We start from the raw sequence: 26,770 nt of genomic DNA, 5'->3' as shown, positions 1-26,770 counted from the left end.
CCCGCTCTCCCCCCTTGGATGACTCACACCCTGACACAGTCCTTTCCATGCTCCACTCTGCTTTATCTGACACTCTTGATGTTCTTGCCCCTGTCATGAGGATCCGTTTGAAGACCAAATCCAAGTGCAACTCTTGGTATGACTCAGACATTGTCACCCTTAAATGCAAGTGCAGGGTGGCTGAGAGGAAATGGCATGCTTCTGGTATATCCTCTGACAAACTGGCCTGCCGACTGCTCCAACGGCAAAACCGGTTCTCTGCCCGCACCAAGAAGAGAGGCCACATCCTAGCCCGTGTCTCCATGGCATCTAACAACTCGGCCGAACTCTTTAAAGTCTGCAAGGAGCTGGCCAATCCTGCTGCAGTCTCTCCTGTCCCCTCCCAGGCCCTCTACATCGCCCTCGCTTCTCATTTCATCTCTAAAACTCAGGACATCCAGTCCTCTCTCTCTTTCTCTCCACCTCCTCCATCTCCTCACTGCTTTTCCTCTGGCCCTTCTTCAGCCACCTCTCCTTCCTCCTTATCTCTCAGCCTGTCCCCTGTTCTCCTCAGACGAGGCTTCTAGACAAGTCTGATCTATGAAGGTGTTGTCAAAACAGGTTCACCCTTGTTCCTTCAAAACCATCAAGAATCACATTGACACCCTGGCTCCTGCTCTGGCTGATTTATGCAACCACTCCTTAGCCACTGGAGTCTTCACCTCCCCACTGAAACACTCCCTTGTGCACCCTCTTCTTAAGAAACCCTCTGCCGACCCTTCCTGCTGGGCTAACTATCGTCCAATCTCCATCACTCCTTTCCTGGGCAAACTCCTAGAAAAGCTGGCCATCTCCCAGCTTAATCTTTACTCTGAATCTGTTGGCTGTCTCCATGGACATCAGTCTGGCTTCAGAGCTGCCAGAAGCACAAAAACTGTTCTCCTGCACATCCGTGAAGACCTGCTCTCCAACCTCAACTCCAACACCCCCTGTGTCCTCATATTACTTGATCTCTCTTCTGCCTTTGACACTGCTAACCATGCCATCCCGCTCAACCATCTCCGTGATAACCTGGGTATCACTGATCAGGCCCTGGCTTGGCTGACCTCCTTCCTCTCTGATTGACCCTCCCAGGTCTAACTTGGGTCCTTCTTCTCCTCTATCTCTATCTCTACCTGTGGTGTTCCCCCTGGGGTCTAACCTCTCTCCCTGGCTGTTCAACCAATCCCTGAAATTTCTTATCCACCGCATTGACGCTCTCTGCCCCAACTTTCAGTGCTATGCAGATGATACTCAGCTCATTTTCAGGCTCCCTTCAGCCACCTCTTCTCCTTCTCTCATCTTCCACTGTCTGTCCACCATCACGGAGTGGTGTGCTGCCAATGAACTCTGCCTTAATGCCAGTAAGACCAAGATTCTCCTGATCGGCACACCTGCTCCCTCCTTTCCTGTCACTCTCTGGCCGGCCTCTCTTAGCCCTCTTCCTGCTCCCACCTGTGAGACTAAAAACCTTGGTGTCATCTTCGACTCCACACTTTCCTTCTCTCCTCACATCTCTGACATCTCTAAGAAGTCACACTACCAGCTGCACCTCCTCAGAGGTAGTCTTTGTTACCTCTCCTTCCCCTAGAAGCTCACTGTCTCTAGAGCTCTGGTTCTCTCTAGGCTGCACTACTGCAACAGCCTCTTTCTAAATCTGCCTGCCTCTACTCTCTGCCCTCTGCAACTAATCCAAAACAGGACTGCAAAACTTGTCCTTGGCCTCAAGCCCAGGGATTGTATCTCTCAGGACTGAAATCACTGCACTGGCTCCCAGTGGCGGCGAGGATTAAGTTACAAACCCTCTGCATTGTCCACAAGGCCTTCTGGGGCCTGGGACCTCAATACCTTCAACTCTCTCTTCCTAAATATCTTCCTTCTCGAGCTCTCTGCTCATCTGCCTCCAACTCCCTCAGGGTGAGTCGCTTCTCCAAGCAGTGAGTTGGTGGTAGATCTCTTTCCTCTGCTGGGGTCTCCCTCTGGAACAATCACCCTACCTCTCTGAAACTGGAGGAGAACCACCTCCGGTTCCGCAAGCACCTCAAACCTTCCTCTTTGTTTCTGCTTTCTCTCCTCCTCTCACCTGCTGATTCTCCTGGCGGAATCTGAAATTGCACTGGTTACCTGGCTACCCTCTGATCTTGAGCCATCGTCCCCCGGCCAGTTTGCTCACCTGCACTGCCCCCCTAGCATTCCTTGCACTCGGGGACTGTTTCTTTATCCCTACAGCCACTACTAGCACTTGACACCTGATGTCTGCACTTACCCTTGCACTTGCCACTAGCTGGCTGCACTTTTATTTATGGTCTTTATTTATTTTACTGTTATCCTATGTACTGCACTACCCCCTCACCTTCCCCCTGCACTTGTCCCATTCACCCCTCCCCTGCACTTGCGCAATCTTAATGTCACCTGGCCTAGTAGGATCGTTGTCTCTGTCTTCCCTCTGTCTCCCCTCCCTTGCCTCTTCATGCCTTGAAACACTTGTGTATAGACACGTTACAAATGCCATATCATATCATATTATATCATATCATGGTTAAAGAAAAAGAACTTTGAAAATCCATATCCAACCTCAAACATTCTGGTATGACAAAGGCTGAATGTAAGTTCTGAGAAAAGGTACTTAGAAACAGCTATAGACACTGGTCTCAAGCACACAGATACCAACGTGGTCAAACTGAGGGTGAAGAAAAGTTGGCTACCATAGTCTCGAAAAACTCTTGCAATGTTTGGCCTTAATAAATAATATGAACCAAACATCATTACAGGCACAGGGTAGCACAATTAATAATGATAGCTGATGTAAGCAATTCAGAGAAATCTTTATATGTAAGTCAGAGTGCCCTAAAATTGACCAGTTGTCTATAAAGGTACCTGAATCATGGAAAAGAGCAATCATTGTTCCTACATATAAGAAGGGCATTCAGAAGGATCCCTCGAATTATCACCCGATTGCCTTTATAGATGTAGATGGAAAGATTTTTGCCTCAATCGTTCTAAATAATCTTGAGGTCTGGCTTCTGGGAAAGAATATATTAGACAAATTCCAGACTGGTTTTCATAAGGGACTTTCAACATCAATTAATGGGACAATTAAGTCTGTGATTTCCAGCTCATCACACGAAAAAGACTAGCTGCCCCCTCTATGTAGCATTGCTTGATTTGTCCAGAGAGATCAACGCCATTAACAGGGGACGTCTATGACCAAAGCTTTCCTCATGGTGAATCCTAAAAGGTCTCCTTGCGATTATAATAAGCCTATATGAAGGAACTATGATTCAGATTAAATTGAATGCCCAGGGCACTTTTCAGATGACATAGCGACTAATAGAGGAGTGAGACAAGACTGCATTCTGTAAGCAAGCCTATTCATCCTCTATATAGCAGATCTCAATAAAGCCTTGGTGAATGAATCCTTAGCAAGTCCTAAGATTGTCTCTGAACCCAAACGGTGGATCACATATGCAAATTATATTGTCCTGCTAGATTACACACTGAAAGGACTTCAGCGACTACTAAATGTGTTTGGAACCTATCCAGTGAACAATGATGTACAGGTTAATGCATTAAAATTTCAAATTTTAGTATTTAAAAATCAGCTCATTTTCAGGCTACCCTCGGCCTCCTCCTCTCCTTCCCTCATCTCTGATTGTCTGTCTGCCATCCATGAGTGGTGTGCCACCAATGACCTCTGCCTTAATGCCAGTAAGACTGAGATTCTACCGATCGGCGCACCCGCTCCCTCCTTCCCTGCAGCTCTCTGGCTGGCCTCCACACTCTCCTTCTCTCCTCACATCTCTGACGTCTCTAAGAAGTCACACTGCCAGCTGCACCTCCTCAGAGGTATACTTCCTTTCCTTCCCCCAGAAGCTCACTGTCTCCAGAGCCTTAGTTCTTTCCAAGATGGACTATTGTAACAGCCTGATCCAGAACAGGACTGCGAGACTTGTCCTTGGCCTCAAAGGGATCGTATCTCTCCAGGACTGAAATCTCTTCACTGGCTCCCAATGGCTATGAGGATTAGGTTCAAAGCCCTCTTTATTGTCCACAAGGCCTTCTGGGGCTTTGGGCCACAATACCTTCAACTATCTATTCCTAAATATCTTCCTTCCCGAGCACTACGCTCATCTGCATCCAACTCCCTCAGGGTCAGTTGCTTCTCCAAGCAAAGAGTTGGTGGTAGATCTCTCTCTTCGGCCGGGACCTCCCTCTGGAACAGCCTTCCTGCCTCCCTGAAACTTGAGGAGAACCATCTCCGGTTCCGGATGCACCTCAAAACCTTCCTCTTTGCCTCTGCTTTCTCTCCCGCTCTCCCCTGCTAAATTCCTGGCTGAAACAGCACTGGTTACCTGGCCACCCTTCTGACTCTCGGCCCAGGCCCCACCAGTTGCCCTCCTGCACTGCCACCCTGGCAACCCCTGCACTGGGGACTGTTTTCTGTATCCCTATTGTCCCCCTACTAGCACTTATTTCTGCACTTCCTTGCACTTGCCACCAATGTCTGCACTTCCTTGCACTTGCCATCAGTGGCCTTTTATTTATCTTGTTATCTACTATCCCATGTATTGCACTTTCCCCTCTCCCTCCCCACGCACTTTTCTGTTTTCCCCTCCCCATGCACTTGCGCGGCCTGAATGATACCTGGCCTAGTAGGATCATTCTTTATGTCTTCCCTTGTTCCCCCTCCCTTGCCTCAAAACACTTGTGTATAGGCGCGTTGTAAATGCTATATCATATCATATCATGGAGTATGTGCGGCAAACTGCAGATGGTTCATGCAGAAGCAACAGATAAGGTAAGTTGACAAACAAATTCACCTGGGAATTAAAATGAAATCAGTGCCTGACAAAAGAACTCGAGAGGAAGATCTTGAATTGAAACTCTTTCCTCTCAGACCCCATATGGAAAAAATATTCACAACCTATTGCAAGTTCTCAATCCGCTCTCTGCTGAACTATTACAAAGCAAAGCTTGTACCATCTTTACTTTATGATACAAATCCTAACTCACAAGAGATAAATTGGGACCATATATAAGGGAAGATATGGACACATGTTCTCCACCTCCCATTGAGTTATCCCATAGCAACACTTAAATACTTATTTGGTATAGCCTCTTTAAAAATGAACCTTGACTGGAAAATGATAACTTTGGTTAAATCCATAAAGACTTCCGCAGAACATTCTCTACTCAGAAATCTCTTGAACAAAATGGGTAATGGTAGAAATAGATATCTGATTAAATTTGAGAAATCTGCACTGAATATATTGGAAAACTGTGATTGAACAACAATTAACCTAGTAAAAAATCCAACAGGGGTAAAGTTAGCTTTTTCTCGCACAGCCTGGATTAAAACCATTGACAAAATGAGAACCTATGGGCTGTGATAAACTTGAAGGTGTCTCCCTACCTAGTCCCCGGGATCTGTTATCCATGTGGCCAGTACATGGACATTGTTATTGGATCCAGTTCCTAGGGGTGGATCAGCTAGGGTGGATCGCCTGGATCGGGGGTCCTCAGGGAGTGGGAGTAGGACACTAACGGGTGAGACGCAGTATCCCCCTTCCTTTGACACCCTTTACATCTCTTCTCACATAGGATATTCTAAACCACTGCCCCCACCCCCCTTTTCCAACATGAACACTTTTGCCCAACACAAAGGACGATGGACTAACACCAGAGCCGTTTACCTGAAATATTCCAATACAAGGGTCAGGCAATTGATCAGAATCACACACACCTGACATCCCTTTCCCTTCCCCACATGGATAAAAGGTGGAGCCAGAGAGCACAGTACCAGAACGGCAGACAGCACGTCAAGACGGCTAATCAGGCGCAGCAGTTCAAGCGAAGGAGAAAGGTGGCAGGAATCAATTGGGTGGTGAGGAGAGAAGTGACCTTGACATTTTCACCCCAGACCCACGGAACTTGCAAGGAAGAGAGCTTAAGACTGTGAACAATAGCACAAGTGTCTTGCAGCAGATGTCAATGGTACATGGGGCAAGCCTACGTCGATAAGCAGGAGCGAGGGAAGCTCAGGCAACTGCGGTATCCACCCTTGACTTCAACGAGGAAGAAAAGACAAGCTATTTATCACAGCCAGTGAGCTGAAAGGGAAAATGATAGGAACCAGGCTTTGTTGAGTGAGAATCTTAAAGTGGTAAGTTTTGAACCAAGTTCTATAAACTGTGAAAATAGAGAATAAAGGGGAAACCAGTTGCAGGGGGAAACCGGCACCACAAGGGTGCTAACTCAAGAGACTCTGGTTGAGCCCCATATGAGAGAAACTACAGATACCAACAGGCCGCAGGACAGCCAGCCGAATAGGTCAAAGTGCTCATACTCAAGGTCAAGCAAAATCCTCATACAATCGAAAGACTTTGATCTACAAACTAAATGAAAGAGAGGGAAGTTAATCCTGCAGTGAAAGGAAATAAAATAAGGGAAGAGAAATCCTACTAAAAAGAAGAGAGGGGTCTAAACCTGACCGAGGGAGCTCCATTGGTGAAGCTATCACCCAAAAGTTAATTGAGAAAAGAACTGTCATATAATTTGTGAAATGAGATATGTGCGAAGGGTCAATGCCCAGAAGAAGGGGACCCATGGGTGAAGCCATCACCCTACATGAACAGTGGCTGAAAGTTGAGAAGGGTCAGCACCCAGAAGAGGGGTTCCCAGGGGTGAAGCCATCACCCTATGTGCAAACGATTAAAAAGTGGTAGGTGTGATACCTTTACCGTGAGCTATTGACCATATTACAATAGAATTGATAAGATAAATAATAGTAAGTGATATTCCAGCAGCGAAGATCCCAAAAACAAAACCCAACTACTGGGGTTTGTATCGTAAAAATATCTGTATTGGGTTCTAGGTGTATCTTCTCGTGCTCAGGAAAGAGGCCTAAAGGTATCAATGTACATTTATTGCATTCTTTAGATGTCAGAAATGGATTCCAAAAAAGGTGATTGATATAAAGTTCTCCCAGCTCAGGTTAGCCTATTTTATTGTTTATCAACGATAACAGCCGACCCGTGTTTCAGCCTCACTGGTCATCTTCAAGACTGTAAAAAAGTCACAATGTTCATACAAATCATAATGCTTCATGTTTATACAGAACAAAACATTTCATAATGTATCACGTGTTTTGAACATCTTTTAAAGGCAACATACCACACAAAAGGTTTTCAGATGAAGAGTCGCAACATCATAGTCAGATTATATGAAGAAAGACAATTTTAAAAAACAATGTATGTATCAATAGTATGACCATTATTTCATCTCATCTCAGGCAAAATTAGGAATTATTCCTATTCTCACAAGTGTTCATAGTTAGTGAATGTGTTCGAATTAGCTGCAAAGTGAATCCCATATCAAAAGGTGTCTGAGTTTAAGTGTGCCGAAACACTGACTGGTCCTTATTGAATAAGTCAATTCAGTTTCCCATAGTGTGTTGGGTAAATTAAATTAATTGGACACCAGATTATTGATTGGCATTGCATCCCCATGCTGTAGGGTTGAATCTAATTAACCTCTATAATGTGAGCACCAAATATTTAAAAATATATATCCCGTGCATAAAAATAGTATGAACTTGTCTTACCCTGTATTCTGGGTTCTAAAATTCCTTGGTCTGAAATTCATGAGTGGAAAAATTGTTTTGTTTGAGCTGGTGTCACTATTACAACTACAGCAAATAATCACAACAAAATTCCCGAAAGGTGCATATCTGGGGGACTGGTCTTCCCCAAAATAACTTGTGCACCTCCTGGCTTAGAATGGAAAAATGTGTGGTCAAACTCAATGTCTATGAGGGTCAGTGTATCCTGTTGTCGTGCTTGTAAGTACAGCCAAATCTGTCATAAAGAACGCTATGTGTTAATTATATTCTATGTTCAAAAAGGTAAAGCTACTCTTTGAAAATAATATAGTCCTAAGAAACAGAGAATCTTATGGGTTCCCATGGCATTAAAGTCACACGATATTGTGTAATGCACGACCATTTACAAAATGTCACACGGAAGTGAATCCAACAAATCCATACAATCCATATTGTCCCCAAAAGAAATAGAACGAAAAACATGAAGTAAGTTGGTGGTTATGGCATACTGACCTGAGTGCTTCTATGCAGGGGATAGACCCCACGTGTTCTAAAGATGCCATCTCCATGAGAGCAAAATGGCAAATCGGAATCACTATGGTGCTGAGTTCTTACATTCCTCTTGCGTCATCCACGGTGACGGACGGACGTAATGACGTCACACGTATGCGAACACACCATCTATCCCAACTTAGCCTTTGCCCAGCGAAATAATCCAGACCTTGCTGAAACTTTTTACAAGCAATTCCTGAAAAAGAAGGCCTAGAGAAGGGAAGTCCCTTTTTCTTCTTAAAGCTAGGGTTAATTTACAGAAAAGAAACCTCCCCTGACGGGTTCATAAAAACTCAACTCGTAATACCTAAAAGTCACCGAAAGGTTGTGCTAGAGGTTGCACATGCCCATCTGAGGGGAGGACATTTGGGCCAAGCTAAAACCCAGGTGCATATTAGTGGAAAGTTTTACTGGCCAGGTATCCACACTGATATAAAAACTTTCAAACAAACATACAAGATATGTCAAAAGAGGGGGGCCTAGGGGTGAAGCCATCACCCTATGTGAACTGTGGCTGAAAATTGAGAAGGGTCATCGCCCAGAAGAGGGGACTCAGGGGTGAAACCTTATCACCCTGGCGAACTTTCATTTGTTAAAGGAATGTTTGTTTTCTTAGCTGAACTCGCCAGGCCCTCGAAGGCAAGAGACTTTCAAGTGAGATGAGACTTGGCCATCGGCGGTCCTGAGAGCTGCCATTAGAACTTTTGTCTCTCGTGCTGGAGAAGCCCGAGACTGTACTGTTCTCCAAGATCCCACCTTACCCCATGCTCCACACGTGGGGAAGGGAGACCCAGGCTACAGCATGCTCATATATTATTTGAGAATACTTCTTTCTTTTCTTGAGAACTATCCCACAACCTTTTTTTGTATTAGTCATAAGGTTTGGCAATAGGTCTCTTAGTATAGGCCCTATATAGGTTCCCATCTTAGATTTAGGTTTGGAATAGGCATTTTTCCAACCTGCATCCAGAGTTCACTATTCAATAAACACTGTTGAACTGTGATCACTTGTGTCTGTCTTGCTTGTTGCCACCATGAGTTCCTCACAATGCTATACAAATCACTTTCACATTTTGACAAACCTAAACATTTTCTTCCAAATTTCTGGACCCAAAAATGAGAATGGACTTCTTAAGAGTCAGCCTGAATACAATCAAAACAGGTGAAATTCAGTCTGTAAGAGGCAAGCAACCTGTTCCCAAGTTGTCTTATCTTTGTGAAGAAAATATATCTCAATCATTATATCACATTTAAATATCATGTGCAGTGATGGGCAACCTTTTTGGCGTGGTGTGTCAAAAATCGGCAAAAAATCGAGCATAACTCACGTGGTGTGTCACTTCGACAAAAAAACATAATTTTGCGCAATTTATAGTTTAAACTACAAAAATGTATAATTGCAATATATAATTATATTTAATAAACCAAAAACAAATTATTTAACATACCTGCTTAGTAACTTCTTTGTTCATCAGTCGATTTCGTATGTTGCCCTTGATATTATTGAACTTGTTTGGGGTGCCTTGAACCAGGGCTGTGGAGTCGGCTGCTTCCAGCTCCACGTCCTCATCAACATGCCGCTCCAGCCCGCCCCTGCTATGAATATTCCTAGTGACGTGAGGGCGAAGATTATGAATATTCATAGCGGGGGCGGGCCGGAGCGGCATGCTGATGGGGACGTGGAGCTGGAAGCAGCAGACTCCACAGCCCTGCCGTGAACTGAGATAAGTGAGGGGGAGGGCGAATTCTTTAACTAACCTGCCCATTAGTGACTTTTTTGTTACTGAATTTCATTGGCTAAATCTTCAATTGAAGGTTGGTATTTTGTATACTTCAGGCCCAAGCAAGCGCTACTAACCTCATCTGTCAATCTGTTTCTTTTGTTGGTTTTGATATTATTTAATGCTGAGAATAAGGTCTCACAAAAGTATGTAGAAGGAAAAATTGTGAGTAAAGCTGTTGCTATATTTGTCAGGGTGCTAAAAGTGTCTGGTAGTCTGTTCCAGGCACTCCAAATTTCCTGTTCGTAGTGGCACTCATCTTTATTCTCCAAGCGGCCCCTTTCCAGATTCTCAAGCTTTGACCTCAAGTCAACAAACACCTGAGCCCAGATGCTGTCTTGAAATTCTGCAAGCTGCATCTCCAAATCATCTATTTGCATCCATTGGAAACCATTTAATTCCAAACTATTGTAGACTACTACATCAGGATACTTAATTATTTTCATGGTCTGTTCTAGGATTCTAAATTGACTAAATTTATCAGTAAACTGGTCAAGTAACGAGTCTAAAACATGCTGGTACTTCATATGCAAGAGTTCCACTTCATTTCGTACAGCTGCACTGGCCTTCTCAAAATGCTTTTGTACTCGAGGAAAATACTTATAAGTTTTAGTTTCTACATCTCGCTTGAAAATGTTTACTTTACTTTCAAAAGCTTTTATGTATCCAAACATAACATCAATACTTTTGCCAAAACCTTGTAACTTTAAGTTCAGTTCATTAACATGAACAGAGAGATCTGTAAAAAACATCAGGGTGTTGACCCACTTATCATCATTGAGCTGAGGAAAGTTTCCCAGATCCTTCTCTTCAAGAAATACCTTAATTTCTTCAAAGCACTCCACAAAGCGCTCAAGAACCTTGCCTCGGCTCAGCCATCTTACATTATTGTACATCAGCAGTCCACTGTAGGTGGAATCAACCTCCTGTAAAAGTGCTGAAAATTCTCGCTTGTGAAGGGGGCGAGCAGCTATTAAATTAACTATTTTTGTAACAACTGACATTAAGTCATTTAAGTCAGTGAATCCTGCCTTGGCACATAAAGCCTCCTGATGGATAATACAATGAAAAGGCACAATCGGATGTCCAATAGCTTCTGTAAACAATTTCACAAATCCAACTTTTTTCCCCACCATGTTTGGGGCACCATCTGTCGTCACTGACACAACTTTAGATATATCAATGCTTAGGTCGCAGAATGTTTGCATAACAACCTTACATATTTTGCTTCCTGATATACGTGTTGGCAGTGATACTAACTTTATCAACTCTTCTCTCATTGTGTGACCATCAGAATATCGACCAATAATGGCCAACTGAGCATGCGATGTGACATCAGTAGTTTCATCAAGAGAGATGGAAAAATATTTACAATGCCTTATGTCTCTCTTTAATTGATGTTGTACGTTCGTGTTCAGTCTCATTATTCGGTCTTTTATGATATTTCTACTGAGTGGTAACTCAGATATTCTCTTAATAATTGCATCTTTATTCTGCATATCGTGAAATAGAACTGGCGCACATCTTAGGAGAGTTTCTTTAATAAATTCTCCCTCATTAAGCGCTTTTGCATGCTGAGCTATGGAGTGAGCAATGCTCAAACTTGCAGAGTTTAAATTTGTAGAGCCTTTTATAAATTTAAGGATGGAGTTAGATTGGCTCTTATAAAGGTGTAGCTTCCTGGAAATGTATTCCCTCCTTTCATCCTCACTTTTTTCCAAGAGCTGGGAATGATTAGTTTCAAAATGTCTATTTATATTCCACGTTCTGCTTACTACCGTTCCAGTACATAGAACGCAAAATGATCTGCCATTTTTTTCTATAATGCCATACATCTCGCTCCATGTCTCTTGAAAGGGTCGGCCACTGCTACTACCACTCCTTTTACTTAACCTTTGTTTTTTATTTTTTGGGTGCTCCATCAGTGGGCCAGTGACAGCAGATAGAATTATAGATAGCTTGTTAGGCTAGTTAACCCCCAATTGGCTAACACAACCTCCCCCTCACTTATCTCAGTTATTGTGGGCAATTACAAGTCCATGGCACCCCAATAGTTGCTGCTAATGGTGCTCACAGTTCCCCCCGGCACTCCGCTGTTCCCTGCTGTGGTGCGGTCATAACCGGAAGTCCCAGGAGTAGACTCTCTGTGCCGGAGTTCAGGCCTACAGACAAAAGGGGTTGAAACTTTTATTACTACATGACTAAAACTCCCAACATGCCTGTATACAGCCTACGGCTCTGCAGCTACGCCAAATCTAAAACTCCCAGCATGTTGCACTTGACTATATAGTAGTATAGGTTATTGTGCAACATGCTTGGAGTTGTAGTTTTGGCTCAGCTGCACTGCGGCAGAGCCAAAACTACAATGCCCAGCATGATCTTATACAGCCTATGGCTCTGCAGCAGTTCAGCTGAGCCAAAACTACAACGCCCAGCATGCCCTGATAGGTTTGGGGTCTGCAGCAGACCCCAAACCTAAGTAGCATTATTGCTAATAATGATAATCTTTCCCCACTTTCCTTCCCCTGCTTACTGTGAAGGTCAGTCTGGCAGCGACTGCATTGCGGCCTGACTGGAGAGAGGCGCGCACTGTTCCCACGCTCCTCTCCTGCGGGTCCTCCCTAACGTCCTCGCTGTGCTGATGACGTGTGTGCGCACGGCACGCACGCCTTACCAGCAGCCCCTGCGCTCAGAAAGGGGCTGTGCTTCACTGTCAGGCGGCGGTGGCGGCGATACAGTAAGTGAGTGTGGGTGGGGGAGATCACACGTCCCGCCCCCCCGTTCCTCCAGCACAGATTCTTTCATCCTTGGCGGCCGTGCAGGAGCCGAGGATGAATCGCATGAAATCCTGCGCGTGTCACCCCAAATGGCTACGCGTGTCAGCACTGACACGCGTGTCATAGGTTCGCCATCACTGAAGGAACAAGAGAACTTTGTGAAATATAATTGGGACAGTTTGTAGATCATACTATGAGGCTCACAAGAGTCTCTTTTTGGGAATGCCTCATAGTAGGCCATGAAAGACTGCTTATGATTGAGGTTGTGAAGATTTTAAGAGAGTTAACTTTTATTACGTAGTAATGGAATTACATTAGATATGTGAATTAGTCAATTCTTTTTAGATATAGTTTAATACAAGATGTGAATATGCTCGACAAATTTGTTAGATGAAATGTTGTGAATGTGTAAAAGTCACTTGTTGTATCTGCAAAATAAAAAATAAGTTAAAATAAATAATGAAATATGTTATTTTTGTACACAACAGCGACTCATTACAAAACTGGTTAGCAACAAAAAGTAAAATAATGTAAATAGAATCAAAATCGAAAAGTTAAACCCAATAAAATAGAATAAAAAAATGTAAACATAGGATAACCAGTCCAAGAATAGAAGTTTTAACAATGTTCGAAAAGAAAACAGGTTCTTAGCACAATGAGCACCAGAGGTAAACAATTCCACAATTGTGAAGCAACTGTAGTGAAAGGTCACTTACGTCTGCACACATCCTTGCTTATTGTATTCCTTATGCTACCTGCAGTCAGCTGATTCTCAGTAAATACATTGATCTGGAACCTGTGAAGGCCTTAAATGTAATACAGGCCAGTTAACACTGATACCCCCAGTGCAGAGAAAGACAGTGCAAAGAACAAAGAATGAGAGTAGGATATTGAAACCTCTTTGCCCCAATGATAAAGAAGAACTGCTGAGTGTCAAATGGCTTCTAGTAGCAGCAGAATAGAGCAGGTAAACCCATGATAATAATGTTATGGCAAACTATTCTGGACAACAACTTGGCTTGGAAGACTAAACCAGAATCAGAAGTAGAGCAAAAAGCTTTTATCTGCAGAAATAAAGCCAATTGATTTTAACGAACTGGGCTAATTTGGTTGCATCTGATTTGAATTTAGAGCTGAATCAATCGTGAAGCCGAGATTTGGCATCAGGAATACAAATAGGAAAATACCAGTAGCAAAAAGAGAACAGCACCAGAAATGGATTGTGAGTGTAGAACGTGAAGGCCTTAATAGCAAACATACCACTCTAGAGAGATACACTTTGGGCCTCATTCCGAGTTGGGCGGTAAGGCGGTAAGGCTAATAGCGCCATGGCTACCTCCAAACTCGGAATGAGGCCCTTTGAGTGGTAAGACACTGAAGAATGGGGAATGGTTGGTTGAATGGGTCCGCACAGGTCGGAATGTCCCGGTAAGTCCCCATTCAATCAGACCGGACCCAGACCCGCGTTTGGAGGCAGCCATGGCGGTAATTGCGCCATGGCTACTTCCAAACTCGGAATGAGGCCCGAGTGGTAAGACACTGAGGGCCTGATACAGAGCTTGTGCTAATTATAACGTGGAAAGCCAACATTCTCCCTTCAAATTTCCAGCCCCAAAATTCTGAGACGGGTGGAAATGTTGGAGGGGAAATGTGCTTTACAGCAGCAAAAGCTGCTAAATTCACACTTTGTTGGGGAAATGTGTGCTCCAGTGGCATTGCAAGCATTTCCCAAAAGACGGCCACTTTTCTAATTTAAGAAAGTGTTCATAAATTTTCCTTAAACTAGAAAAGTGGTGCTGCAGTCTGAGAAATGCCATGTTTAAAATGGGAAACAGTGTGCAGTGTTGTTTAACAGTACCTCCTTGGGTACCGTACATGAACGCCACTTTTGGCTGGTGCAGGAAAGGTGTTCTGGCCTCTGAATACAGTCCTTTCCAGCCCCTTACGTGTGAGGTGGTTGGCAAGGCTGTTGGCATGCAGGAAAGCACGGCTTTGCAGGTGTGGTTTTTATTGCCGCCACCCCCTTATTATTTCAGAATACATGTCTTCATGGAAAGGTGTCTACTCAGACACAGCATTTTTCCATGATAACACGTACCACTGAATAAGGCCCCGAATCTATGATCTCTTCAATAGCATTGGAGTACACTAAAAAGGAAACGTGTCTAGGAAGCAAATGCTTTCAACCATACCACATTGTGTTTTGATTTCTTTTACCCACGCATTGCATCTGATGCCAAACCAGGCTTCAATCTTCAACCGGCCCATCGAGCAGAGATGGATCATGATTCAGGTTGCTTTGCTTAATTCACTAGTTTACATTTCTTACATTATATCATTTTTGTCTTTTTCTGTTTGTTAATGTCTCATAGTTTTATGTGTAGTGACTTGCAGCTGAATGTTTATATTTGTGATGCATGCAATGCCCCAATGTTGAACCGCCATCTGTTTTCTCTACCACAGAAATAACATTCCTGGTTGGTCAATGCTAAAAATGAGAAATATTCGTATTTTCTATGGTCAGAGATGTTTCTTAAATAAAATTGGAACTGGAAAAAAACACGGAATTCTGAAAATGAGCCGATTTCAAGCTGCGATAACAGCCCCCCACAGCTAAATGGCTTCACCTTGTGAAGAGTGAATCTGTTAAGAAAGGTTGCAGAGTGAGAAAAGTGTTACCTTTGCAAGATCATATAATGAACATTTCAACTTGAATTGAACTCTACAGGGTCGAACTCGAAATTCTTCATTTGTCTCTTTGTGGGACTAGGACTTTGGCTCACACACGCCCAATTGTATTACACTTGCAAAGTTGACCACACAGACACAATGACATCTTACACACTGTGCCCTCTGTCTAATGTTACATCCATCCACTCGTCTCTCCGCGTTTCTCAATGAAAAGGGGCTGAGCACAAAGCTCGTACTCCGAGAGATAGGGAAGCCACAGGGAATAAAACAGATCAAGATATGCATGGAGCAGCTGTCTGCCTTTTTGGCTTGTGTTAGATATGTTCTGGCAGAGTCCTTGAATGCGTTATCCTCATCAGTCTCCTCGGTTTGAAGATAACAATCCCAGCCCAACAGATAACATACCTACCAGACACAACCATTCTTCAGGTCACCTGGTGTTCAATTAAAGAGCCTCGCTGAGAAAGAGCAAGAAAGGTGCCATCAATACCTGCCAGAACAAAGTCGGCGCAGTTACAATTTATGGCATCGCGCAGACGGAGCCCGCCTTAATCTAAGAATCAAAACGGCAAACCAGATGAAAGAGAAAGACCTTTCTCAGTCTCCAAACGATGAATACTTCTCGCGAAATGCAAAGAATGGAATCTGAAAGAAAATGAAGTACTTTTTTTAGTTTCTTCATTGAAAATAAACAGAAGACATGTATTTCTTGACGTTGTGTTATGTAAAGAAATATGCATGCTGTGAAATGTCTTGCCCTATTATTAAACGTTATTAAACCTTATTTTAAATAAAAAAAAATTAAAAAAACGCTAAAAGCCAACGGTAACACTATTTCTATTGCTCGATCAACGTGAAATGATGAGCAGAGGAAGTGAGCAATGTGCCCCGATTTGTCGGGAAACAAGTTTAAAAACGTTTTCTTATTCCTGAATTCATCATGTGCAAGCAATGTTTGTTGGCAATGTTTGTTGGCACAATGTTATGTGTTAATGAATGTGGTAGTTAATTACATGCGGTTAATGTGGTAATGTACAGTTAATGCGGTAGTACATTTTATAACTGAAAAGAATAATTATAGAACACTGAGTACAATATCAGGACATTTATACCTCAAACATTTGAAATGAACATGAGCGGGACAAGGCAAACATTTTCCAATATCTGGGGGCTTTCTCAAATGATTACTTATGCTCTTGGGGTGAAGAGCAATACATGAAACATTGAAGCAGCAGCCCGGTGGCTTACAGGGGATAGGTTGAATGTTAGCTTACAGGGGATAGGTTGAATGTTAGCTTACAGGGGATAGGTTGAATGTTAGCTTACAGGGGATAGGTTGAATGTTAGCTTACAGGGGACAGGTTGAATGTTAGCTTACAGGGGATAGGTTGAATGTTAGCTTACAGGGGACAGGTTGAATGTTAGCTTACAGGGGATAGGTTGAATGTTAGCTTACAGGGGATAGGTTGAATGTTAGCTTACAGGGGACAGGTTGAATGTTAGAACTGATTTTAACCTTGCAGAAAAAGTAGATGATCAGTTTTATAAGCTGTCGATGAAACAAAATCATCTTTGTGTCCATCACTGCCTCCCTTGCCATTTTCTTGTCTAACTTCCCATTACAAAATCACGATTTTCGTTCACATTTGTCGAAAACAAAGTAAAGGAAAAGGTCTTTCTCATAAAAAAGTACAGTTTATTATGGTCTGTTGGTAATTAAAAAAATCTGATCTTTTTAAACTATATTTTGAATCATTCAATTCCTTCCATGCTTATGTTGGCTGATATTTATCTCTGTTCCCTTCTTTGACCAGCACGCTACGTAACATATATGTTATCTAATGAATGCTGAGGATCATATAAAGGTCGTTATTCATTTTGAAATCCTACCCAATCATGGTATTACTTTTTGGGTCATCATAAACTTGTGACTTGGTTCATATCTCCTTCAGATGATACTTAATTTATGTCCATTGTGGTTTGTCACCTGACCATTATGGTTTGAATTCTCTTCCTCAAGTTGATAGCAGATGTGATTGAAACCAAAGTTGTAGTTTGCGAACTTAATGTTATGACAATAGCAATTGATGGCAAGGTATGACATTGTTATTCTTATTCTTTTTATCTGTGGGTCCAGGCTCCAGTAAGAAACAGTGTCAAATGTAACAGGGTTATAGTATGATATGATATGATATGATGTGGCATTTATAACATGCCTATACACAAGTGTTTCTAGGAGTGACAAGACAAGGAGGGGGAAACAAAGGGAGGACAACATAATTTTACTAGGCCTTGTGTCATTCAGATCATGCAAGTGTGGGGAAGAGGGAAGTGGAGAAGTGCCAGGGGGGAGGGGAAGGGGGATATGCAGTTAACTCACTAGTGCAGCCAGCCGGTGGCTCATAGGTGCAGAGAGATTGGACTGTAGGGTTGCAGATACAGACCCTTAAGTGCTGGGGAGCCCGGAGGAAGTGCAAGGGCAACTGGACATGCAGGAGCCTGGGTCTGAGTTCAGAGGTTGACCAGGTGACCAGTGTGCGGAGCAGTCAGGTGCAACAGCAGAGGAGAGGAAGAGAGAAAGCGGAAGCGAAAAGGAAGGTCTTGAGTTGCTTCCGGAACCACAGGTGGTTCTGCTCAAGTTTGAGAGAGGTAGGGAGGCTGTTCCAAAGGGAGGGCCCAGACGAGGTGATAGATCTGCCACCAACTCTCTGCTTGGAGAAGTGTCTGACCATCAGAGAGTTGGAGGTGGCTGAGTGGAGAGCTCGAGAAGGAAGACGATTCGGAAGAGAAAGTTGGTGGTAGAGCGGTCCCAGGCCCCAGACAGCCTTTTGGAGCATTCAGAGGGTCTTCAAGTTGATCCTTGCAGCCACAGGGAACCAGTGAAGAGATTCCAGAGCTGGAGAGATACAATCCCTGGGCTGAAGGTCAAGGACAAGTCTTGCAGTCCTGTTCTGGATAAGTTGTAGAGGTCGAAGAGTAGAGGCAGGAAGATTTAGAATGAAGATGTTGCAATAGTCCAGCCTAAAGTGGACCAGAGCACTGGAGACAGTGAGCTTCTGGGGGAAAGTGAGAAAAGGCAGAATACCCCTGAGGAGGTTGCAGCTGATAGTTTGACTTCTTAGAGACATCAGCGATGTGAGGAGAGAAGTAGAGTGTGGAGTCGAAGAAGACACCAAGATCCCTAGCCTCACAGGAAGGAGCAGAATGAGGGCCCAGAGTGGGCAGCCAGAGAGAGAGAGGTAAGGAGTGGGCAGGTGTCCCAATGAGGAGTATCTCAGTCTCGCTGGCATTAAGGCAGGGATAATTAGGGCACACAATTCCTGAATTGTGGCCAGACAATCTGGTATGAGAGAAGAAGCAGATGTTGCTGAGTGTAGCCGGAAAGAGAGCCGAGTGTCATCTGCGTAACATTGAAAATTGAAATAGAACGTAGCGATACACTGGGCAGGTAAGGGTTGAAGAGCCAGGGAGAGAGGTTAGACCACTGGGGAACACCACAAGTAGTGAGAGAGAGAGAGAGAGAGAGAGAGAAGAGAGGAAATACCCCAGTTGGACCAGAGAGGGTCTGTAGACATTTTTCATTAATTGGTCTCCATCATGATGATTCCTTTTCACAAACAATACCCCATGCAGTAGATCTTCTTTCTCTCTTTGCCATGTTGCCAGGAGGCTACTCTACTGAGGCAAAAGATGCATGCCGGTTCCCAAGGAATACCTTTGTTCTCACTACTCATCATCAAGAGTAACTGCTCCAGTCATGGATTTCATTAAATACATGTCTTCTGTTTATTTTCCAGGAGAACTTCCACACAACGTCGCTATGAAGAAGTTATTTCTCATTGTATAATTGAGGAAGTTAGAAACCATTTATGAGCTTTATTTGAGAATTCTGAGAACAATATTCTTTGAAGCTTTTTTCAACTGTGGCTATAAACTCTATAAGGACATTCACAAAACATCTGTAGCACACAAAGGAAATATTTCATTTAAACGAACCAAGACACCACCTTCTCTGATTGCAACTATACTTGCTCACTGTGGTCAGAGAGGCACAGCACCACCTCACTGATGAGGCTCAACAAGGCTGGAACATGTATATGGGGTTTCTGTTGGTACTCTTGTTCAAAGGAGGTTTGACTGGCATTTGGTAGTGTACTGCCCTTGTGGACGGGAAAAAGACTGATATGCAAATGGGTATTCTTCATTTGTGAAAAGTACAGTGGGAAAAAACAATGGCTGCGGACTCTCAAAGTGGGTAAAAACCACTGTACAGGTAATCATGTCATGTGCTTTCTAGAGAGGGGTGCCTGCTACCTTTTCTTTGTATTTTTGAAAGGAACCTGGGGTTGGTCACCCTAAGTTAGCTAGGGAAACCCAGACGTGGAACCCTTGCTCACTGTGCTCAGAGAGGCACAGCTCCACCTCACTGATGAGGCCCAACAAGGCTCAAACAAATGTATGGGGTTGCTGTTGGTACTCTTGTTCAAAGCAGGTGTGCCTGGCATTTGGTGCTGGACTGCCCTTGTGGGCGTGACAAAGACTGATATGCAAATGGATATTCCTCCTTTGTGAAAAGTACAGTGAGCAGAAAATGATGGCTGTAGACTCTCAAAGTCAGTAAATACCACAGAAAAGTTTTTAATGCCATGTTCTGTCTAGAGAAGGGTGCTTGCTACTTTTTTTTAATTTGTGCAAGAAACTTGGGATTGGTCACCATAGGTTACCTGGGGCAGGCCAGGCATAGACCTCTTACTCACTGTGCTCAGAGAGGCACAGCTCCACCTCACTGATGATGCCCACCAAGGCTGGAACACATATATTGGGTTGCTGTCGGTACTCTTGTTCAGAGGAGGTTTGCCTGCCATTTCAGTGCTGGACTGCCCTTGTGAGCGGGACAAAGGCTGATATGCAAACGGATAATCCTCCTTTGTGAAAAATACAGTGAGCAAAAAGTGATGGCTGCAGACTCTCAAAGTGGGTAAAAACCACTGCACAGGTTATCATGCCATGTTCTTTCTAGAGAGGGAAGTCTGCTACTTTTTTTGTATTTTTTAAGGAACTTGGCGTTGGTCACCCTAAATTACCTGGGTGAACCCAGACGTGGACCCCTTCCTCACTGTGCTCAGAGAGGCATAGCTCCACCTCACTGATGAGGCCAAACAAAGCTCAAAGACATGTATGGGGTTGCTGTTGGTACTCTTCTTCAAAGGAGGTTTGCCTGGCATTTTGGTGCTGGACTGCCTTTATCGGTGGGGCAAAGACTGATATGCAAATTGGTATTCCTCCTTTGTGAAAAGTACAGTGAGCAAAAGGCAATGGTTGTGGACTCTCAACCTGCGTAAAAACCACTGCACAGGTTATCATGCCATGTTCTTTCTAGAGAGGGATGTCTGCTACTTTTTTTGTATTTTTTAAGGAACTTGGCGTTGGTCACCCTAAATTACCTGGGTGAACCCAGACGTGGACCCCTTCCTCACTGTGCTCAGAGAGGCACAGCTCCACCTCACTGATGAGGCCAAACAAAGCTCAAAGACATGTATGGGGTTGCTGTTGGTACTCTTCTTCAAAGGAGGTTTGCCTGGCATTTGGTGCTGGACTGCCCTTGTGGGCGGGACAAAGACTGATATGCAAATGGATATTCCTCCTTTGTGAAAAGTTCAGTGAGCAGAAAACGATGTCTGCAGATTCTCAAAGTGGGTAAAAACCACTGTACAGGTAATCATGTCATGTGCTTTCTAGAGAGGGGTGCCTGCTACCTTTTCTTTGTATTTTTGCAAGGAACCTGGGGTTGGTCACCCTAAGTTACCTGGGGGAACCCAGGCGTGGAACCCTTGCTCACTGTGCTCAGAGAGGCACAGCTCCACCTCACTGATGAGGCCCAACAAGGCTCAAAGACATGTATGGGGTTGCTGTTGGTACTCTTGTTCAAAGCAGGTTTGCCTGGCATTTGGTGCTGGACTGCCCTTGTGGGCGTGACAAAGACTGATATGCAAATGGGTATTCCTCCTTTGTGACAAGTACAGTGAGCAGAAAATGATGGCTGTGGACTCTCAAAGTCAGTAAATACCACAGAAAAGGTTATAATGCCATGTTCTGTCTAGAGGAGGGTGCTTGCTACTTTTCTTTTTATTTGTGCAAGAAACTTGGGATTGGTCATCATAGGTTACCTGGGGCAAGCCAGGCATAGACCTCTTACTCACTGTGCTCAGAGAGGCACAGCTCCACCTCACTGATGATGCCCACCAAGGCTGGAACACATATATGGGGTTGCTGTTGGTACTCTTGTTCAGAGGAGGTTTGCCTGCCATTTCAGTGCTGGACTGCCCTTGTGAGCGGGACAAAGACTGATATGCAAATGGATATTCCTCCTTTGTGACAAGTACAGTGAGCAGAAAATGATGGCTGTGGACTCTCAAAGTCAGTAAATACCACAGAAAAGGTTATAATGCCATGTTCTGTCTAGAGGAGGGTGCTTGCTACTTTTCTTTTTATTTGTGCAAGAAACTTGGGATTGGTCATCATAGGTTACCTGGGGCAAGCCAGGCATAGACCTCTTACTCACTGTGCTCAGAGAGGCACAGCTCCACCTCACTGATGATGCCCACCAAGGCTGGAACACATATATGGGGTTGCTGTTGGTACTCTTGTTCAGAGGAGGTTTGCCTGCCATTTCAGTGCTGGACTGCCCTTGTGAGCGGGACAAAGGCTGATATGCAAACGGATAATCCTCCTTTGTGAAAAATACAGTGAGCAAAAAGCGATGGCTGCAGACTCTCAAAGTGGGTAAAAACCACTGCACAGGTTATCATGCCATGTTCTTTCTAGAGAGGGATGTCTGCTACTTTTTTTGTATTTTTTAAGGAACTTGGCGTTGGTCACCCTAAATTACCTGGGTGAACCCAGACGTGGACCCCTTCCTCACTGTGCTCAGAGAGGCACAGCTCCACCTCACTGATGAGGCCAAACAAAGCTCAAACACATGTATAGGGTTGCTGTTGGTACTCTTCTTCAAAGGAGGTTTGCCTGGCATTTGGTGCTGGACTGCCCTTGTGGGCGGGACAAAGACTGATATGCAAATGGATATTCCTCCTTTGTGAAAAGTTCAGTGAGCAGAAAACGATGTCTGCAGATTCTCACATTGGGTAGAAACCACTGTACAGGTTATCATGCCATGTGCTTTCTAGAGAGGGGTGCCTGCTACCTTTTTTTGTATTTTTGCAAGGAACTTATAGTTGGTCACCCTAGGTTACCTGGGGGTACCCAGATGTGGACCCCTTGCTCACTGTGCTCAGAGAGGCACAGCTCCAGCTCACTGATGAGGCCCAACAAGGCTCAAACACATGTATGGGGTTGCTGTTGGTATTCTTGTTCAAAGGAGATTTGCCTGGCATTTGGTGCTGGACTGCCCTTGTGGGCGGGACAAAGACTGATATTCAAATGGATATTCCTCCTTTGTGAAAAGTACAGTGAGCAAAAAACGATGGCTGCGGACTCTCAAAGTGGGTAAAAACCACTGAACAGGTTATCATGCCATGTTCTTTCTAGAGAGGGGTGCCTGTTACCTTTTTTTGTACATTTTCAAGGAACTTGGGCTGGCCACCCTAAGTTACCTGAGGGAAGCCATATGTGGACCCCTTGCTCACTGTGCTCAGAGAGGCACAGCTCCACCTCACTGATGAGGCCCAACAAGGCTGAAACACGTGTATGGGGTTGCTGTTGGTACTCTTGTTCAAAGGAGGCTTGTCTGGCATTTCGGTGCTGGACTGCCCTTGTGGGCGTGATGAAGACTGATATGCATATGGATGTTCCTCCTTTGTGAAAAGTACACTGAGCAGAAAATGATGGCTGTGAACTCTCAAAGTCGGTAAAAACCACAGAAAAGGTTATCGTGCCATATTCTTTCGAGAGAGGGGTGATTGCTACTTTTCTTTGTATTTGTGCAAGGAACTTGGGGTTTGTCACCCTAGGTTTCCTGGGGATAGCCAGACGTAGACCCCTTACTCACTGTGCTCAGAGAGGCACAGCTCCACCTCACTGATGATGCCCAACAAGGCTGAAACACATGTATGGGGTTGCTGTTGGTACTCTTGCTCAAATGAGGTTTTCCTGGCATTTCGTTACTGGACTGCCTTTGTGTTCAAGACAAAGGCATATATGCAAATGGATATTCCCCCTTTGTGAAAAGTGTACTGAGCAAAAAGCGATGGCTGCAGACTCTCAAAGTGGGTAAAAACCACTGGAAAGGTTATCATACCATGTTATTTCTAGAGAGGGGCGCCTGCTACTTTTTTTTGTATTTTTGAAAGGAACTTATGGTTGGTCACCCTGAGTTACCTGGGGGAAGCCAGACGTAGACCCCTTACTCACTGTGCTCAGAGAGGCACAGCTCCACCTCACTGATGATGCCCAACAAGGCTGAAACACATGTATGGGGTTGCTGTTGGTACTCTTGCTCAAATGAGGTTTTCCTGGCATTTCGTTACTGGACTGCCTTTGTGTTCAAGACAAAGGCATATATGCAAATGGATATTCCCCCTTTGTGAAAAGTGTACTGAGCAAAAAGCGATGGCTGCAGACTCTCAAAGTGGGTAAAAACCACTGGAAAGGTTATCATACCATGTTATTTCTAGAGAGGGGCGCCTGCTACTTTTTTTTGTATTTTTGAAAGGAACTTATGGTTGGTCACCCTGAGTTACCTGGGGGAAGCCAGACATGGACCCCTTGCTCACTATGCTCAGAGAGGCACAGCTCCACCTCGCTGATGAGGTCCAACAAGGCTGATACACTTGTATGGGGTTGCTGTTGGTACTCTTGTTCAAAGGAGGTCTGCCTGGCTTTTCGGTGCTAGACTGCCATTGTGGGCGGGACAAAGATTGATATGAAAATTGGTATTCCTCCTTTATGAAAAGTACTGTGGGCAGAAAGTGATGGCTGCGGTCTCTCAAAGTGGGTAAAAACCACTGAACAGGTTATTATGCCATGTTCTTTCTAGACAGGGGCACCTTCCTACTTTTTTTGTATGTTTGCATGGAGCATGGGGGTTGGTCACCATAAATTACCTGGGGGAACCCAGGCATGAACCCCTTGCTCACTATGCTCAGAAAGGCACAGCTCCACCTCACTGATTATGGCCCAACAAGGCTAAAACTCGTGTATGGGGTTGCTGTTGGTACTCTTGTTCAATGGAGGTTTGCCTGGTATTTCAGTGCTGGACTGCCCTTGTAGGTGGGACAAAGACTGATGTGCAAATGGATATTCCTCCAATGTGGAAAGTACAGTGAGCAAAAAGAGATGACTGCAGACTGTCAAAGTGGGTAAAAACCACTGAACATGTTATTATGCCATGTTATTTCTAGAGAGGGGCGCACCCTACTTTTTTTTGTATTTCTGGAAGGAACTTTGGGTTGGTCACCCTAAGCTACCTGGAGGAACCCAGATGTGGACCCCTTGCTCACTGTGCTTATAGAGGCATAGTTCCACCTCACTGATGAAGCCCAACAAGGCTGAAACATGTGTATGGGGTTGCTGTTGGTACTCTTGTTCAAAGTAGGTTTGCCTGGCATTTTGGTGCTGGACTGCCCTTGTGGGCGGGACGAAGATTTATATGACAATGGGTATTCCTCCTTTATGAAAAGTTTGTGGGCAAAAAGTGATGGCTGCGGTCTCTCAAAGTGGGTAAAAACCACTGCACAGGTTATTATGCCATGTTCTTCCTAGACAGGGGCTCCTTCCTACTTTTTTTGTATGTTTGCATGAAGCTTGGGGTTGGTCACCATAAGTTACCTGGGGAAACGCGGCGCGAACCCTTTGTTCACTGTGCTCAGAGAGGCACAGCTCCACCTCACTGATAAGGCCCAACAACACTGAAACATGTGTATGGAGTTGCTGTTGGAACTCTTAATCAAAGGAGGTTTGCCTGACATTTCGGTGCTGGACTGCTCTTGTGGGCGGGACAACGACTGATATCCAAATGGATATTGCTCCTTTGTGAAAAGTACAGTGAGCAAAAAGCGATGGCTGCAGACTCTCAAAGTGGGTAAAAATCACTGACCAGGTTATCATGCCATGTTATTTCCAGAGAGGGGCACCTTCTACCTTTTTTCTGTACATTTCCATCACTATTTGACTCAATTTCAACCATAATTGTGCACAACACGTGGTCTCTCTTTATTCTTGTTCATTTTTGGGAGTGCATAAACAATTTTAGCAAGTGGATGCTCATGCAATGTGTTGTGTTTATTTGTCTCATTAATCCATTCACTCTCCGGAGCCTCTGCCAGGAGTTCTTGTGAGCATTTCCAACTTTTCCAAAGTAGGATCATTTTCTACTGGTACATATTGAATTTGGACAGATACTTAGTGAGTGAAGAGACATTCCTCTTGCATCTTGTTAGGTTTGATACAGAGAGCCTTCACCCTCTGCCATTGCTTTAGCAGATAGAATTACCATGTTATAAATGATGTGCTCAATTAACCATAGATTATTTCATGAAGCTTCAATTACTTATATGTATGAGTCTGTCATATTGTGCACATTTTGTCCACCACTTCCTATCCATTGTCAGCCCTATTCACCCCCACCCTTTTTTCACAGCTGCTTCCCCTTGTAACATTATTTATTTATGCAATATGATTAGTTCAGCCAGACCAGTAGAGAGGATTTAATCATCTCAGAGGAAGATTGATGCTGGGAGGATGGATGCTGGGAGTATGTCGTCTGTATACGATGTGGCTTTGAGGGCGGCTAGGGTTTCTACCAGGTCCTCTGTAGGAACTGTCTTGAATGTTTTCCAGGGTGTGCAGGGTGTGGAGATTTCACGATAGGGGACATGAGCTGGGTCTTTGTATGCAGAGCTGGTGTCTATGTGCTGGCAAATCTTGCTGATTTTGATAATGAAGAAGGTGTTGATGGCGGTGGATTTTTCGATGGAGTGTGGTATTGCAGGGTCTGGTAGTGGATTGATCCATTGGTTGACCATTTTGAAGAGGGCTCTGCGTTTGTTGTCAACTTCTGCTATGGTGTTCTGATAGTAGCAGGCCTTAACTTTGTTGATTGGTTGTTGGCTGGTTGCTCAGGGATCCTTGAGGAGCGCCAGATCAGACTCGGTTGTGGAGTGGTGCCAGGTTTTCTTTTGTTTGCTGATTAATCTTTTGCTGAGTTTGAGTTCTTGAGTGTGCCAGGGTGCTGATGGTTCCAGTTTGCAGATATGTTTTCTCAGAGGTGTGTGTCAGTCAATGGAGGCTGAGATGGAGGCGTTGAGTGCTTCCAGTTGAAAGTCACAGTTTGGTTGGTGGTGTTTGGTCCATGTGAGGTGGAATATGGTGAGGTCTTCCATGAGGGCTTCAGCTGG

At 44.3% G+C, this 26,770-nt stretch overlaps 1 protein-coding gene across 1 annotated transcript; it reads right to left on the bottom strand.

The window, feature by feature from the left end:
• Positions 1 to 9,950: 9,950 nt before the first annotated feature.
• On the bottom strand, positions 9,951 to 11,450 carry LOC138568831 (general transcription factor II-I repeat domain-containing protein 2A-like). Its single transcript, XM_069646601.1, has one exon. The coding sequence runs from the start codon at positions 11,448 to 11,450 to the stop codon at positions 9,951 to 9,953; it is 1,500 nt and encodes a 499-aa protein (XP_069502702.1).
• Between the last annotated feature and the right edge of the window lie 15,320 nt (positions 11,451 to 26,770).

The sequence above is a fragment of the Ambystoma mexicanum genome, chromosome 2q, assembly GCF_040938575.1.
Source record: "Ambystoma mexicanum isolate Mex_15411 chromosome 2q, UKY_AmexF1_1, whole genome shotgun sequence".
NCBI classification, from domain to species: domain Eukaryota; kingdom Metazoa; phylum Chordata; class Amphibia; order Caudata; family Ambystomatidae; genus Ambystoma; species Ambystoma mexicanum.
This window is presented reverse-complemented; position numbering and strand designations above follow the sequence as displayed.